General features: G+C 42.6%; 1 protein-coding gene across 2 annotated transcripts in view; it reads right to left on the bottom strand.

The window, feature by feature from the left end:
- LOC148038392 (uncharacterized) overlaps positions 1-18,589 on the bottom strand; it is a 70,677-nt gene that overhangs the window by 37,612 nt on the left and 14,476 nt on the right. The window contains exons 2-5 of one of the 2 annotated variants that reach the window (XM_087671384.1): positions 4,065-4,120; positions 3,313-3,409; positions 3,031-3,135; positions 2,817-2,921 (exon numbers count right to left, since the gene is read on the bottom strand). In XM_087671384.1, the coding sequence (XP_087527510.1) occupies positions 2,817-2,921; positions 3,031-3,135; positions 3,313-3,409; positions 4,065-4,120 (363 nt within the window). The remainder of the gene's footprint in view (positions 1-2,816; positions 2,922-3,030; positions 3,136-3,312; positions 3,410-4,064; positions 4,121-18,589) is intronic. The other variant, XM_087671393.1, reaches the window with a different exon arrangement.

The raw sequence follows: 18,589 nt of genomic DNA, 5'->3' as shown, positions 1-18,589 counted from the left end.
AAGAGGTAAGAAGAAGAGAGGTAAGTTCAGAAGAAGACTTCAATTTGTAGATGCCGTTCTCCTCATACCCTGAAGAAAGAACCTTCCTCAATCCACGATCAAGAACTCGAACAACATCATTGTGAAACTCCACCAAGAGACCAAGAGAACAAATCTTATGTACCAAAAGCAAATGATATCCTAAATCTGACACATGCAACAACTTGGAAGTGTGGGTACCACCACGTCCTACTGGAATTAGCTGCATCTCGCCCCGTGCAACAATAGACATAGAAGAGCTATCTCCTATGAGAATCTGCCCATACAAGGGTTGCAAATGGGCAACACCAACTATCGAAGGAGTCATACGCCATGCGGCACCACTATCCACGATCCACTCTGGAACCTGGAAACCTGTCATCACAGCATCAGAAGTCTTTGGTATAGAGTCCTCAATGACCACCAAATGTAGAAAAGCAGCTGATTGATGAGGGTACACCCACCGCTCCAAAATCCTTCGTATCCTCTTTCTTGATGTCCTTCTTCTTGGTATCCTTGTCCTTGTCGGGGCAATCCTTCTTCCAATGGCCGGGCTTACTACAAATATATGGCATGTCGATTCTTTCTCTTTGTCCTTCTTAGATTTGTTGTCGCCCTTCTTCTTCTTTTGGTCCTTCCCCTTCTTCTCAGAGGCTTGACCAATCAATGCCTCTTATTCGGAAGCAATCTATCCCTTCAACTGTTCCTCTTGGTCCAAGACCATAGGAACCAACTCTTCCCAACGAAGAGTCGACTCCCGCCCTGAAGCAATAAGAGTGGAATAATAGGTACCGAATCGTAACGGCAACTAGGACAATAAGGTCATCGCCATGTTTTCAGAGGCAATGGGCTCCCCCGCATTTTGAACATGCATCTGAAGCTGTCGAAGCTTATTGATGTGTTCCCGAAGCAAAGAAGACTTATTCACAAACAGGGTCCATATCTACACCTCCATAGAAACCCTCTTTATAAGGGTTATCCGGTTGTACATCTGGCCAAGCTCCAGCCATATCTCCCGAGCTATTGTCAAGTGCTCAATATGGGCTATCACGGCTGTTGTACAAGACAGAAAAAGAAAAGAACGAATCCTAGCATTCAACTTGTCCCAATGAGACTATGCTTTGGTCAACTCTGTATGAGAACTTCAAGAGAGTTTCGACTCATCTCTCACCCAAGGCCTGTTGATCTCCTCCATCACAAGCACCGTCAAATCATAAGACTCCAATATGGCCAACATCATCACACGCCATATGCGGTAATTGTCACCATCGAGCTTTTGATTTAATGAAAGAGTCGGTAAGACAAGCACCTTCTGATCCATGATCGCCTGAAACTCCATGTCAATCTCTGCAGACATCTTCACTTGCAATGCCTACACAAACGCGAAAAAAACCCCCTCTAACTGTGAAAACGCAGCCTGCTAGGGCTCTTGTCTCCGCGTCTTGAACCTTCTTCAGCCGCCGGAGGCGATGAAAAGGTAAAATCTACACTTGAAGACCAAAACACAGCCTTCTTCCTTCTCTAACAACAGAAAAACAGCAGCAGCTTCAACAAATCTTCTCTTTTCTTGCACGCCCATGCTCGCCTCAGCCCTGTTCTAATGCGCAGCCCACCTGCTCGCACTTGAACGCTGAAAACCCAGCCTTGTGTCGTGCTGAAAATCTCCTCTTCAAATAGGTCTACCCTAGATCAGTCCTTCAACGGAAGCGAATGACCATGACAAAGAGTGAACAGAGAGAGGAGAGAGAGAGAAAGAGACAATGAAACACAAAATCTGCAGTGAAGAATGCTGTATAAGGATGCAGAATTATACACGGATGCAAAGAGAATATCTACATATGTCTCCGCCTTGAGGACCTCGATCTCCGTCAGTCCCGAGTGCTGTCTCCGTCACCAGCAAGCTGAAATCTGTCAAATACAAGGCTGAAAAGAATGCCTGAGAAAATGCCCGAAATAGCCAGGTTGGCTGCATTTAATGCAGCCGACTGCAGTCGGCGGACAGTCCAACTGCAGCCACATGACAAAACTGCCACGTGGCACTGCTGACGTGGCAAGGAAATGACTGTCAACAATCTCTTCATTACAAGTAATACATTGAACTTGAGGAGAACTTGAGGGTGACATGTGAATTTGTTAGTTTGAGTGTCCATTTCTTAAAAGTTGTTTGTTATATGTGGCAGTGTAAGGTTTTGAAACCCCAACCTCTTGAGTACAAGTCATAAATTGAGCTTGAGGAGAACTTGAGGGCAACATGTGATTTTGTTCATTAATTTTCAGAATGGTTACACACTCAGAAAGTGCATAGCTGCCACAGCCACTCATAAAAACAGCATCTGAACACCAATTTTTACACCCTGGACACTCTCAGGCACCGAGAGATGGCAGGGGATGGCCACCCAACTGCAGATCAATTGCCCATTTATTAAAGGTTGTTTGTGGCAGTGCAGAGTTTTGAACCCCATTGTATGTGGCAGTTTTTGAACCCCCAACCTCTTGAACGGAAGGCCCCAACACTACTACCACCGCACCAATTACTTTTTTTGTTGATGTTGAGTTGGCACCACCCATACATGTGAGGCCTCCTGCCCACCACAAGCACCTTCTTGTGCATGGCGAGCAGGGGGTGCCACTACAGGAGATAACAGGGTTAACACACTCCCAGGAGACCTTCAAATCAGAAAAAACAAGGAAAGAAGGCCAATCCAGAATAACTGAAAGAACTCCACCTCAATTTTAAGGATACACAATGAGAAACTGGAAAATTAGTGAAATCGCCATTGAAGGCCTATAAACATTACCTGATTCTTTTCATCAAGTTCAGCTTTGTACGCTGCTTCAGCACCTTCTCTCTCCTTTGCATGTGTCTCAATAATTAATTTTGTCTTCCTGTTTTCCAAAAAAATCTGGATGCATATGTTGCAGCATGTGAATTTCTGACTTGTATCTCAACATATTTTTATTAAAAAGTAATTGAAATCGAAATTAGGAAAATTGAATCAATGCCGTAGAAACCTTTAAAGCTTGGAGTTGTTTTGCTACACTTGATGCCTGTAAATAATCTCCACCGCTCTCCCACTGTTTTCTGCACTCGTCAAGTTCCTTTATCATGTCTTTCAGCTGTATCCAAGAAATCAGACATTGATTTGTTATTTATAATATATGGCTGTCGCTGCATAAAAAGAATGTTAATAGGTACAGAATGCATGAACTTATTATATCACTATGAAGCTTTATATTAAGAAGCTATTACTATTCACAATACAAGATTTTTTCATGGCTCAAATGTGTGCTCACCTGTTCATCATGAGTCACAATGCCAGCCTCATATACCCATTTTCGACCAGGGCTCCTTTGCATAACTCTACATGTGTTCGTTGAACTTCCAAATACACTGCATCAAAAAGAGATGAAACAACGTTTACAGTTGAAGTTTAGGCATAGAGATGTCTAAAAATTTGACTCAGTTTCGTGCGATGATTCAAGTTTATTCTAATTAAAGCAACCTGCAGGGTGGTAAACTTCAAATAAATAGGGAGACTAAGCAGTGTAAATTCCTGGTAGTGAATGAGTAAGCATCATAGTATTATGAAAATGTAAAGAACCACAATGAGTCACAGCACTAGCATCGGGAAAGGTGATGCTGTTACATAAGCTTACTTGAAGCTAGACTTGCTAGGATGCAAAGATGTTCAAAGTGATACAAAGACAGTGGTCCAAGGTTAACTAGAATATGCATTTGCATAAATGATGTCTCTCTAAATGAGAATGCCTCAATCTGTTCATTTCACATTCTACCTTAGTGTAAACGTGTGAATCTACCCTTATTTCTTTAGAAATAGATAGTGAGGACGTTTCTTATTTCTATGAAGTCCATTTTGATCTAGAAAATTTTGTTTGAGTTTAGTATGCATCTCTGATTTGATAGATTATAGGGAATATGCTCCTACCACAACTTGATATTGGATGAATATTAGGGCCAGATCCTTTTCATATTTATTTTACCGTGATAATGCTAAATACATCATGGACTACGGAGTGATAAATACCTAGAGCTTGATACCGAAGTATATCTATTCATCTTTTGCGCTGACTGCAATGTTAACTGTCCATATAATTATGACCATCAGAAGTTGACAATAGTAATCGTCTAACCACTTTGATGTTGACGTAAACATGAGAAATTGCATGAAAAATTCAAATGAACTCAAGAATCTAGGGATTGATGCTTCATAGTATCAGCTTACAAAACATGAAATACAATAATGTAGTAGTAGCATGGCCTTTATTTTTTATTAACAAAAACAAAAAGCATGACACTAGAAGCAACCCTTATTGATGTATGCTAGATCATTAACTATTATGAATATCCTTCATTATTTCCAGATTACGCAAGTAATAGAATACAATAATTTTGTGGATTATTCAAGTGGCGCTTCTTGTATTTGGTAGCAGTTTCTGCTTCACAAATAATCATGGAAAGTGAGCCATCCTAAAATGATCAGCCAAAAGCCACGAAATTAGTCTGATGAAAGATGTCTAGTAATTGAGTTAAGCCATCAGCGATCTTAGCAAGCATAGGTTCATTATGAATTGTGCTGCATCTACCCACTGGAAAACACCAATGTTCCTAGATGGGACAAGCTAGCAAGCTTACAGCGAGGTGAACTTATAAGACAAAAGTACAGGACAGTTGGACTGCATGATTTCTGTACTTAGCAGATTTTGCCGGTTGATTTTGCGATAAATCTCTTGTCTGTGCTTGTAATGATGGGATGTTCCAATATTACTTCTCTTGAGTCCATTTTATATGGGCTTTGCAATGGTGAGTATAACTTTGTTACAATCAAAATTGGATGCTCTTTTGTAGAATAAGGTAACTGTATGCTAAAGCCTACTTTTAGGGGTGCTACTTTAATTATGATCCTAGAACTGTTATCATCATGTCTGATGCCCTTAGAGCCTACATATTTAGGTGTTGACCATTTGGCATTAAAGTTTTAGGGTATTGCTTTTTTCTCTGGGTACCGTCGCTATTTACGTTGCTATTACATTTGCGTCGCTATTAGCGTTGTCAAAGAGTTTACTGTCCATGATATAAATCATGGAATTCTTATAAACACAGAAGAGTTTCACTGGAAGTTGTATGAGATATTTGCATACAAAATTCATGCATTATTATCCAATATCTACCTTAGTTATACAAGTTCTTTTGTATTTAGCATATAATTTGCAGATATGCCATGTACATCTATGAAAAATAAGTCTATGGGAACCTATAACTTGGACATCTGGAAGTAATTGACAGTCTGCTGGATAAATCACATTAATTCAGGTACAAAAATATAGAAAGTAAGCTTGATCCAACATTGGCACTCAAATGAATTCAAGGCTTTCTAACATGTAGTTTGCTGAAATGACTGTCAAAGGTGTGTGATCTACAGTCCGACTGCATAAGGAAAAGGTTCAAGCAGCCAAGGATTTTTTGGAGGATATGAATAATATGTTAAAATTTGAACAAGAAAATATTAAGAAGGCTCAAAATCGAGCTAGAGCTTATGCAGATCCTCACCAAAGAGACATCTCCTTTGAAGAAAGGGAATTGGTCTATCTTAAAGTGCCTGAACAAACTAATGTAATCTAAAATGATAACATTGAGAAGCTATTAGATGACCAATCTAATCCACATAAACCAGAAAGAATATTAAATGTTTGTAATAGACGAACAAGGAATACTATTTATCAAGAATATCTGGTCAAATGGAAAGATTGTTCAAAAGAAAGCTCAACATGGGAGCGAGTAAGTACTTTAAGGAAAAGGTTTCCAAATTTACAGTTGAACCTTCCAAGTATCGTTTTCGAGGACGAAACCGATTCTTAAGGGGAAGGAAATGTTACATTAATAAATGTAACTTATGGGAGACAAGCGTGAGGGATGACCGTCCAGGGGCATTGGGCACCCGAACGAGGTCAAGGGGAGCCTAGAGAATAAGTGAGTCTAAGAATAGTATGACTCACCTGAAGCTGACAGCTGGCAGTCGGATCACGTAGAGGAGACCAGCAACCTTCTAGGCGAGGCTTGGGGGGGGGGGAGGGGCATTGGCTATAAATAGCCATAAATTCCTAAATCTATTCAACCTGCACCAGTAGGTGTTAAAAAAGCTGGCTAGCCAACATTTAATGTTGGCCACTCCAAAAAAATGCCAAAAAAAAGGGATGACCCCGGAAAAATCCCAAATGACAATGGCAATGTCCAACAGGTGTAGGCAGACTCTAGAAAGCATTAACTAGCCTAAGAATGCACACAAGAAGCCGACAAATAAAGAAAATGCACCTAAACAGCCAGCGCTCCTATATCTCCATCAGACTCTGGCACGAGCTCACACCCAAGAGATGACAGACTGGCATAACTAACATAGGCAGGCTAATACCCCCTCTCAGAACTTGGGAGAGTCTGAAGACCCAACAACCTCATGCAATGAAACATAGAAGCCTCGAGCAAAGGCCTTATGAAGAGATCAGTTCTGTTGTCCTCCGTGGGACAATAGATCACCGCTAACTCAAAATCCACAATCCGCTCTCTAATATTGTGGTACTGAACCTCGATGTGCTTCATGCGAGCATGAAACACTGGATTCTTTGCCAGAGCTAGAGCACTCTAGTTGTCCACACACAACTCCGTAGGTCCAGACTGAGGATTTTTGCCCAATCAAAATCATTCCAACCAAAGAGAATAACCCCTCTCCATACATGATCCCGTAGGATCGAGTCCCCTATAAATAACAAAGAGCGTGCAAGGTCTGTCTCCAATGCTCTTGAGTGGAAGTCTTTATGAAAGAAGACAACAATGCCACAACAAAAGAAACATCCGGCCAAGTGTGAATAAGCCAGATAAGGGAGCCAACAAGACACCTATAATGGTAGGCACCTGTAAAAGGGGAGCTCCACCTGTGTTAGGATTTGCAATACTAGTGCCCAACGTTTTAATCGTAAGTTCTTTTTCAGTTTTTAGTGTGAACACAACTAAAGTTATAAGTTGTGTCACCACTCTTAGAGTTAGAGTTAAGAGTCAGCTAACTCTAATTGAGTTAGAGCTAGGTCTATCTTAGACCTATCTTGTACCTTTCATTCTCATTCTTTCAATTCAGTAAGTACACTCTACTCTTTTGCTTCAGCACACTCTCATTGTCTCTCTTTTCTCTCCTCCATAGCTAGTTGTCATTTTCCAACAAACGGCTTGGACTCAAGGTCCATGGGGCAAGAAATAGGCTGACAACTAGCCATATCAAACACCAAGAGAAGCTCAAAAATGTACCTGTGCTGTGAAATAAAAATGTCATGTGCCATCTGATAGATCTCCAAGCCAAGGAAGATATGTAAGATCCCAAGATCCGTCATGTCAAACTTCTTTCACAAAATCTCTCAAGAATGATCAACCTCCTAAGTAGAGCTCCTTGTAATAGTGAGATCATCCACACACAAGATGAGCAAAACACACTTGTCACCCTCAACCTTGAAGTATAGGTTGGGAACCTAACGCCAAATATCCTGTGCAAAAACCTCCTTAATTGTAGTAGGCTCATTGACATGAAGAATCTCTAACATAAGAGTATAGTTCACACAAAGTAAATTATTCCATTGGGCCTATAATTGAGTTGATCTGCGTGGACCTGGAGGAAAAGCAGGAAAGTGAGAAACACCTAAATCCTACATCAACTGTCAGTACCAATGAGGAATCCGAATAGGCTCATCCTACTGCGAGGGAGACTAAGTAGCCTCCGGTACTTGCAATGCATCTATCTATGAAAGGAACTTTCCCTCACCAAGTAAAGATAAATCCTCCTCATCTAAAAAAGGCTTCCCCTCTAATGGCGGATCAGCCCTAGAAGACTCCGAAGGGGAGACTGAAGGGGTGGAAGTATGCGACGATTTGCGAAGAAAAAGTAGTAGTCATATCCGTCAAAGATAGTAGGGAAGCCAAAGTAGAGAGTGGAGGAGGAGGAGGGAAGGAGCCGAAGACGAAGAAGAGGTGCTAACAGGCAACCTAGAAGGAAGGAAAGAAACTGAGAATAGACAGTCAATGACAAAGAATCGCCTAGAATAGAACCATCAATAGGATCCTCAAAGACCAAAGCCTCATCGAAGATCACATCCCTGCTCATCTCAAGCTTCCATGTCTTCGAATCGTAGAGGAGATAGCCCTATGTGGTAGTGTAGTAACCCACAAAGATAAAGCTTCTTGGAATTCCACTCAAGCTTCGTCTTCCTCTTCTTCTTGTACACATGGACAAATGCATCACATTGAAAGATGCATAAGTAAGATACAACAAGCTTTCGACCAAAGAAAGTCTCATAGGGAGTCGTGTCCTGTAACGCAAAGGACATGAACGCAAAAGTCGCAGTGTCATGAGGACATGTATTTTTGAAACCTCACTTAACATGTAGATTAATTTTTAACCACATGGTTAAGTAAATGTTACACATGTGAGGTGTAATTAAGATTAGAGTAAATTTACGAGCTTGGGACCCAAGGAATCACAAGATGTCAAAGGCAAAAGTTATTGTAAGTTATGCCACACACGTACTTGATGGTATTTTGAGCTAGTTTTTGGCCTAGGTCATTCATTCGGCCATAAGTGTCAGTTGGTGACAATAGAGAAGTGGCGTTTAACGGTACCTAACACCAATCTGATTGTCAAAGATGGCACAGAGACACTCGGGAATAAAAGTTGCCTAGCCAATTTAATTATTGACCAGTTTGATTATTTTTCAGGGCACTAAAGTAATTATTGGATTAATTTTTAGTATTTAAAGACTGAAAATTAATATTTAAATATGAATAATTCTGAAAAAACCATTTGGAAAGGCTGCCACTTTATCAAAAATGCCCATGCAAGACTGAAAAACGACTTAAGAGGCTCGAGAGGCGTTCGAGTGGATTTAGTCTGCAAGAGGGAGATAGGAGATGTTGTTGGTCTGATTTACAGTCATTGAAGGACCTTCGGAGACAGCCAGGGGTAGAAGAAGACCAATCAAAAACATGTGACAACATCTACACGCTATTGAGACAAGGCAGCAGCAGTAAATGACTGATTTTCGTCGGTTCTTTGCATCTACAAGCTGGTGAGATAGTGCAACAGCAGTAAGTGATAAATTTTCTTTAGTTCTTCGCAAGAAAATCTGAATCTTCTCTCTCCTCAGCATTCCCTCTCATTTCCCAACCTTTCTATAGCCTTGCTCCAAAGATTACAGCATTAAGATCACCAAAGACTGAGAAATTTCAGATTTCTCTTCTATAAACCCTAATCTGCAACAAAAATTAGGGTTTAGCAGCAACCTCAAGAAGCGTGTCAAAATTGGAAGCTCCAAGACTTGGATTCAACAGGGATGAAGCTATTTTTAGTCAAATTCAAGTGGAGGGACTAGCAAATCAATGAATTTGGGGCGTTTTCCATCTCCATCAAAGTGGATAAAGGCCAATTGACTACTCGAATCAAGGGGCAAATCAGATTGAAAACTTGCTAGTCATTTTGGATAGCAAGGGAAGTTGGAATACTCAAAGGGATTGGCAAAATCCCATTGTACATCAACTTCTTCTTCAATAAAGTTAAATAAATACCGAAAGGGGTGCCAGTTTTGAGGCCAAGAGGATGTCCAATGTCCAAGATTATATGGTAAAGTGTGCATTTCAATTTTGTTTTGTAAACTTGTTAATTGCTATAAATAGTGCTTAATCAAGTTATTTACCACCCTATCAGAGGAGGAAGATTGGTTTCACGAGAAACGGTTGTAGATGTGAACCCCAATAGCCACCACCTCACCCCAAACAGAATGAGAAAGACCCTAATGCTCCAACATCGATCAAGCCATCTCTAGCATGGTCCGATTCGTACACTCCACCACAACATTCTCTGAAGGTGTATTCAGATAAGTACCCGAATGCTGTGATCCCTGCAAAACTAAAAAAATATGTTAGAAGCAAATTCTCCACCATGATCTGCTCGTATACCACGAACTAGAGTCATCACCAATGGTGACTGTATTCCCTATGGCACTCAGATCCTGAAGCCAATCCTATCTATAGGCCATGTGAGAAAAAGCCCCATTGTCAACGAGCCAAGACTTCTAGGCAAAAAAAGCAAGAGTTGTATCCTCCTCAGCAAATAAGTGCATAAAGATAGACTCTATCGTCATCGGGGCAGCCTTCATATCCTTCAAATCTTTCTATTTTGGCTTCAAATAGAGATACTTTTGTCATCACTTCTCTTTGAGATGAGTGCCCTTTCCAAAGTGTGGGCACTGGCTTTTTCTCATCCTTGTCCTCTTGCTTCTTGTCCTTCGTTTGTGCCTTCTCCTTCTTCCCTCCACCTATACCTACAATAAATGCCTTGATGGAGCCAGAACCATTGGCCCCAACCTCTTTGAGTCGCTTGTCGTGCTCCAATACACGTAGTGAAAGCTCCTCCCATAAGAGTGTCGCACGGGTCCTCGATGTGATAAGGCTCGTGTAGAAGACATCAAACTAAGGAGATGGCAGCTGAGTTAGAAGGATCATAGTCATATCTTCAAAGGATTCATCCAATTAAGAGAAGCAAGCTCACCTCTCTTGTCCTCCATCTTCATGATATGCTTCTTCATAAAGGAGGAACCACCAAGATTGAGCATTCGCAATTTCTTCTCAAGGGAAATCTTATGGGCAAACATCTTGTGCTAATACAAAGACGCAGGCTTCTTCCACACTTCTGTCATGGTCTTCAACTTGCAAATATGCACAAGGACAAAATCCCACAAACTCATAAAGAGAAAGAATCGGGCTCGAGAGTTGAGCCAATCTCACAAGCCTACTCAATCCATAGAAGTACCATCTATTGGATTCTCCTTAGGACGGGGGATGGAATCTAAAAGAAAAGCCCAAGATCGAAGGTGTCGAGTATATACTCCACCTTACATGACCACAACGAATAGTTCGAACCATTGAGTTTATCTTATTTTGGTAATGAATGTAAGACATGTACCTGTATCGGGGATATCAAGGATGGCATCTTCACTTCAAACGAGCCTTCTATGAGTGATAGATGAATAGAAGGGGAACAGGTGCATACAAGAGACTCCTCTTGCCAACTATAATCGGGATAATCGTATCTCCCCTCAAAAGAGTGTTTGGAAAGAAGGTCCTCCTCTAAGTCATCAAAGCTCGTGAACTAATAAGAAACCTTCAATCTTGCAATCACCCAAAAAACTGCGTTTTGATGGAAGCAACGATAAGACAGAAGGCAATCCGCTACAGAGACTGTAGATGTGTCATCTGTCAAGGAAAAGCTATCGCTTGCAACCAGGAAGTTGTCACCTACACAAGATGATGTCACTTATCAAAAATAACATGTATAGTCTAATACTATGTCAAAATAAGCGACAGTGCACAAAGACAGCAGGGTTTGCGAGGAGCAACAAAAGTGTGTATGTTAACGCTGAGAGAGAAGAGGAACTCAAAAACACATGAACACGGTGATGATGCACTGAATCATGCTATGAGAAGAAAAGCTGATACAACGAAGCCTCAAAAGATAACTACATTGTCTTATCCGAATCAGGCGGCAAGACCTGTGGGAAATCTGCACAGGAAAGGGAGCGAAACACAATCCTCCGAGTAGTGGGCTATCGAAGTAATCATTAGAAGATGAAGGACAGCTATCGAGGGAACGAAACCACAGTCCTCTTATGCTGTCGGAGATCTAGAAGCTAATCACCAGCTGTCGAGGAAGTGAACAACAGTCCTCTAATGCCGAGGAGTAATGTAGCAAAACACAAATCTCAGAGTGTCGGAGCTGTCAAACGCAGGGAGAGCAACCCAAATGCTGACGCCGAGTGGATAATGATAACGTCAGATCATGGAGGATGAACCACGTTGCAAAAACGCAAGCCCCAATAGCCACTATGACAGACGAGCAATGCCAGGTGATGGGGGAGCCATGTTGCAAAAATGCAGGTCCCAGCAACCCTTGTGATAGACGAATGATGAAATCATTCACGCTCAGTGATATAGACTGTCCCAAGAGACTAGGATACTGATGTCAAGCTAGAGATGACAATGCCAAGCAAGGAGAAGGTCTCCACACTAAAAGACGTAGATGAAGGTGAAGCTTGATGGAGAAGGGTACTAACACCAAGCGAATGATGATGACACTGAGTGAAAGATGCTCCAAATGCAAGGCCTAGTCATGGAATAGGGCACCTGAAGTAGAAGAGAAAGAGCGAAGACAGCCACGAACCACGAACCGCAATGTCCTCTTGAAGGGGTGTGAGGGCAATGGAAGTGGCTAGTGAGAGAAGGAAGGGTGTTTAATGACAGAGGAAGAGTAGTGAAGAGTGACTAAAAAGTGGTGGTAGAAGTATAAAGAAGGAATGAAGTGACTATCTATTTATAGGCATAAGTTGTCTAGGGTAGCGCACTGCTTTGTGTGCAACCACTGAAAAACTGGCCAAAATGTGGACACCAGCGCTTCTTGGGACTATCAGTACAAAACCCTAAATAAAGTGTGTAAACTGCAGAAGTAGTTTCTCAACACGCCCTCTCACGCCCAAAAAGGAATGAAGAAAGAGGAACAAAGAGAGATACGATGAAGAAAAAGAGGATCTAGGAGATCCAAGATTTCCACCTGAAAGGTAGCCTGTAGTAAGAAACAATAGACAAGAACTATAGAACCTGACTCCACCTCAGGAGAGAAGCCACTAGCTCTGTAACTCCATGCTAAAAGAAATTTGAAGACCTTGTCACCAAGTTGTGGCTGAACCTCCAAGGCCCCAATCTAGACAATCTTTCAAGATCTTGGGTATCAAAAGAAGAAATACTGCTGGAGGACAGCCTTCCCAAAAGAGTAAAGGGTAGGTGACGAACGTCATGATCAGGAAGTTCCCCCTTCAGGATGGAGGTGCAAGGGTCTCACTTTAAACTGAACAAGTAAAGGTCCCCTCTAAGAGCAAAGAGAGTAAATCCCTATCTGAAGTCCCCCTCTACAAGAGACACGGAATCTAAACTTATGAATCATGAACTCTGAATCAATTGATGACGAAGAAGGTGCCGCCGGTTGTGCCAAAAAAAGTATTTGGGGTATCGAAAATATCGAAGAGCTCCAATAGGCCTCTCGAACTTGAGTAGTCAAGGGTGGAAAAAAGGGAGGCTCAGGCCGACAGCCAAGAGTGGTCAACGGTCACTATCTTTTAGTGGAGCAAACTGCGGAGCCGAAGGAATGGAAGGTATCAAGCACCCACTGTCTTGCAAAGGAGCAGACTACCGAGGGGATGGTAGCCAACAATCACTCTCTCTCCGGTTGCCAAGGTGGCATTCCTAAAACCCTAGAAGAAGGAGAAGCAACCTCCGTAACGCATTGCGGCGGTCAAGAGAAGGCCGTGCTACTGATCAATCCTCCTATGGCTCAAAAGGACTTAGTGCACATTGGATGCATCTTATTGCCTTGTGTATAAAAATCTAAAAGCCAATGCAAAATAAACTTTGTGGCCCAAAAGAGAGAGGTGGCACAACGAGTGCCAGGGGATAGACGCATATACTCCGGCGGTACAAGAAGCAAAGGTCCATGGCGGCAAGTATCAATGGGGGTGAAGGTGATGCCAGAAGAGGAGCACCCCATGATCTATCCATTTGCTTGGGGAGAAGTCATAGCACCGGAGTGTCAACCTGTAAAAGGGTGGGTGGGTGGGAAAGAAAGAGAAGGTTATCTTTGTCTCCTAGGGATGCAACAAAAATGAAGGGAAAAGTCAATAGATGATGTCAAACTCGCAACATATCTTTGCCTTCTTTGATGAACATGGTCTTTAGCCCTCTGAGCTCCTGCGCTCTGATACCATGTCAAAAATAAGAGGTATGCTTTGATACCATGTCAAAAATAACAGGTATACTTAGATATCATGTCAAAATAATTGGTATGCTCTGATACCATGTCAAAATAAGCGACAGTGCAGAGAGAGTAGGGTTTGCGGGGAGTAACACAGTGTGTATGGTAAACACTGAGAGAGAAGAGGAACTCAAAAACACATGAAGAACACGATGGTGATACATTGAATCATGCTATGAGAAGAAAAGCTGATACAACGGAGCCGAAGCTCAAAAGATAACTGCATTGTCCTATCTAAGTCGGGCAACAACACCTATGGAAAATTTGCATAGTGAAGGGAGCGAAACACAATCCTCTGGGCAGTGGACTATCCAAGTAATCATTGGAAGGTGAAGGACAATTGTCAAGCGAGCAAACCGCAGTCCTCTGATGCTGTTGGAGATGTGGAAGATGACCACCGGTTGTCGAGGGAGCGAACTGCAGTCCTCTAATGATAGGGAGTGACCTGGGCAGCAAAACACAAATTCTTTAGTGTCGGAGCTATCAAACATAGGGAGAGCAGCCCAAATGCTAACACTAAGTGGATAATGATGATTCCAGATAATGAAGAATGAACCAGGCTGCAAAAACGCAGGTCCCAACTGTCAAAGTGCAACGATCCAGAAGCATGGAACCAAGACTAAGAGAGAGTGAACACAAAGAGAAGAGAGAGAGAGAGAGGAAGAGACAGTAGAACAAGAAGATCTGCTGTAGGAAGTATGCTGAATGCAAGGGAATGCAGATCTGTACACAGGAGCAGTGCGTATGTCTGCGTATCTCCTCCTCGATGATGTCACCACACGAGCACACCTTGAGGACAGCAAGGCCTGCTGATCTCCACAAACTGCTAAGAGTGCCTGTGAATGAATGAGAGTGTGCCAAAAGACTCGCTATATATAGCCAAGGAAAAAATAATGTCCAACATCAAGTCGGCTACATTAAATGCAGCCAACTACATAAAAAACTGTCCGACTGCTCAGCCTGTCCGACTGCACAATCCTCTGCCACGTGGCATCAGCGACAACATCTCCCATCACACGTGTGACTGCTGACCTGACAGAAATGATGACGTGGCACCTTGCTACTGACGTGGCACACAAACTCACCCTGAACTGCTCTGCATACTGCCTGAAAGAGGAAAATGTCTGTGTCCAGGGGATGATCTCTAACACCCCCTCTCAGATCTTAGACGAGGCATAATGCTGAGGGTTCTGGCATGTCTCCAAAGAAGAGCCTAGGAAGCGCCTTCGTAAACAAATCTGCAAGATTATCCTCCCTCTTGCAGTACTCCACATCAATGGTCCCATCCAGAAGCTTCTCCCTAATGAAGTGGTACTGGATCTCAATGTGCTTTGTCCGGGCATGGAATACAGGATTCTATACCAAGGCAATGCAACTCTCATTGTCACACCGCAGAAGAGTAGGATGAGTCAAGGGGCAGCCAATTTCCTCCAACAATCTCCGAAGCCACACAACCTCACATGTGGTGGAATATGCGGCCTGATACTCCGCCTCAGTAGAAGAAAGAGAGTGGGCTGCTTCTTACTACTCCATGAGATAACACCCGAACCCAAGGTAAAACAATAGCCTGTAGTAGACTGCCGGTGGTCCACATCGCCAACCCAATCCGAGTCGCTCCAACCTGCAAGAACAAGATCAGAAGCATCTATACCTACTCCATAAGAAATCCCCAAGTCAGACATCCCCCTAAAATACCGAAGAATCCTTAGGGCAGCCTGCCAACGCACTTGTTTGGGTTCACTCATGAACCCCGCCAAAAGACCTACAGTAAAACAAATATCAACACGAGTGTTGAGTAGCCAAATCAAGGATCCAATCAGCTGACGGTAGCGGGAAGCATCCATCAAGGGAGAAGTTGAGTGTGAAGTGGCCTTCTAGTTCGGATCCATAGGAGTAGAAATGGTCCGACAAGTCTCCATCTCAAAAGTCACCAAGAGCTCCTGAATGTATCTCTGTTGAGAGAGGAAAATCCCCCTTTGAGACTGATAAATCTCGTGACCCAAGAAATGAAAAAGCCCCAAGTCCGTCATCTCGAACATCTAATGTAAAGCTGTCTTTGTCTCTTGGACCTTCTGTGCATGGTCACCTATAAGAATCAAATCATCAACATACAACACAAACAACATACGACCAGCCTGGGAAGTGTGATATAAAGCTGCGGATCAGCCTAGGAGCGCCGATATCCCAACTTTGACTGAAGGAACGAGTTAATCTTCTTGTTCCATGCACGTGGAGTCTGCTTGAGGCCATACAAGGCTTTCTTCAACCTGTATACTTTCCCATCCGAGGATCCAAAGCCGAGAGGTTGTTCCACGTAGATCTCCTTCAAGTCACCATTGAGAAAGGCCAACTTCACATCCAGCTGGTAAACAGGCCATCTCCTATGGCCAGCCAAGGCAATAAGAGCTTGAATAGTCACCATACGAGCAGTGGGGGCAAAAGTATCATGGAAGTCAACGCCTGGGCACTGAGCAAAACCTTTAGCAACAAGGCGGACCTTGTGCTTGTCCAAAGAACCATCGCTAAGATACTTGGTCTTGAAGTCATTCCTCTCAATAGCCTCCAACTCAGCTTCCATAGCTTTCCGCCAAGGTTCAGACTGCAAAGCCTCCTTCATGGAAGGGGACTGTGAACCTGCATAACATGGGTCATCAAACAATAGTTAGAGCAAATAAGCTCCAAAGAATGTGCCCGCTGCCTTCGTGACCTCCGCAATCCATCTTGCGGGTCCCATTCCTCAAGGACCCCCTCGATCCCTGAATCTCGGAGTGTGTCACGGACCCAACAAGGAGGAGGCCCGATCTTGACGCTCTCCATCTGCTGAAGACTCCAGTACATCCACCAGCGGAAGCTCCACTGGGGTGGCCGGTGGAAGATAAAAGACTGTATCTGAAGCAAAATCATCATCAAGAGACTCGAGCTCCAAAGGAACTATCTCAAGAGCCCAACTCTCCCCTGGATCTCCAAGTACGAGGTGCTCCTCACCTCTTTTGTGGCCGAAACTTCCACGAACCGAACATCACGGCTCGTGTACACATCCCGCTTAACGGGATCAAACAAGCGATAACCTTAGGACTGGGAGCTGTAGCCAACAAATACTTGTCTTCAGGAAGCCGCCTCAAACTTGTCACGCTGTTACATCTTCAAGATGTGCACATAGGTGTCACACCCAAAGACCCGGCAATAAGAGACATCAAGCATAGCCCCAAAGTAGGCCTCAAAAGGTGTCATCCTATCAACGGCCGAAGTGGGAGATCGATTTAGAATGTGGACTGTCATAGCTATTGTCTCAGCCCACAGAAACTGAGGTGTATATTGAGATGTTTATAGATGCTCCATCATGGTGCGTGCTATCTCGATCACACTTCAATTCTTCCACTCCAAAATGTCATTCTCTTGAGGAGTGTTGGTGTTAGTAAACTCTTGGTGAATATCCCTATCTTCACAAAAAACGAGTAAACTCATTAGAAACAAATTCATCACCCTTGTCTGATCGCAAGGTCTTTAATCTCCAACCTGATCAGTTCTCCTCAAAGAGAAGCCAATCCTTTGATCCGAGTTTTTTTCCAAACCAGATTTCTACCACAAAATTTGGCCAAAACCCCTATCAAGAGCCTTGCCATATCACTTTGGGTTTACTCTTCAAGTATTAGGTATGCTACATTATTACTTCTCAGTTATGATAACTCTAGCAAATGGGGGAACAAGTTCTTAGGAGGGATGTCAATGTAAAGGGTAAAAGGGATGGGTTATCTTAGTGAAGATGGAAATGGATTACACCTAGGGCTTGAGTGAGTGCATAGAATTTTTCAAAGGACTAGCCTCCAACTACACATGGGTTCCACCTGCATCACCAAGATTTGGAGTCTATCACCATCATTAGAGAGAACACCTCACCCTTGTACACAAGTTAATATCCACATTATGGTGTCATTTGGATCTTACACAAAAGCTTACAAGCATGGACCCTCTCTGTCACATGCTTATATGTATTTATATAAATGAGGAACTAAAGTCAAAGCAACTTTTGGATGTCATTTTTTATAATTTCAATAAATCCCAAAGAAAACCAAATTTCAAAAAAAAATTCTCATTACCTGATCGATTTCGACCTGACTACAAAGCTACAAAAGAAACTTTTTTCAGATTCTTCACCAATTTGAAGTTACGAAGGTACAGACTGCTAGCTACATGCAATTTTTTTTCTCTTCACTGCATCAGCTTCCCATTTTATGCTTCTTGTAAATATATTATAATGATGTACTTTGGGCACCCACCTCTTGTAATCTAGCTCCATTTCTTTAGCTTGTCTACCACCACCCTTGGCTTCTTGCATGTTGACTAAGATAGGGACTTGTCCTATCTACTATTCTCCATATTTTCAAAGATGCCATACATCATCTAGGATTATGTTAATCAAAAAGATTAGCTTAATCTAATCCCTCATGGAGACTATATAAGGAGCCCATGGAGATGTAAAGAAACGCAATGACAAGCACATGAGAGCACTCTAGAATACCTTCATGCTAGTCCATCTCTTTGAGATAAGCTATGAGTGAGTCTCTTTTATTATGTAGCATAATGGCAAGCTTCCTCTACCTCTTCTCCTCGTTTCTCTCTCTCTCTCTCTCTCTCTCTCTCTCTCTCTCTCTCTCTCTCTCTCT

Source organism: Lygodium microphyllum, chromosome 3 (genome assembly GCF_053477565.2).
Source record: "Lygodium microphyllum isolate KBCC chromosome 3, Lygodium_microphyllum_v1.1.10, whole genome shotgun sequence".
In the NCBI taxonomy this organism is placed as follows: Eukaryota; Viridiplantae; Streptophyta; class Polypodiopsida; order Schizaeales; family Lygodiaceae; genus Lygodium; species Lygodium microphyllum.
Note: the sequence above shows the minus strand (reverse complement) of the source record. Positions and strands in the feature narration are given on the sequence as shown.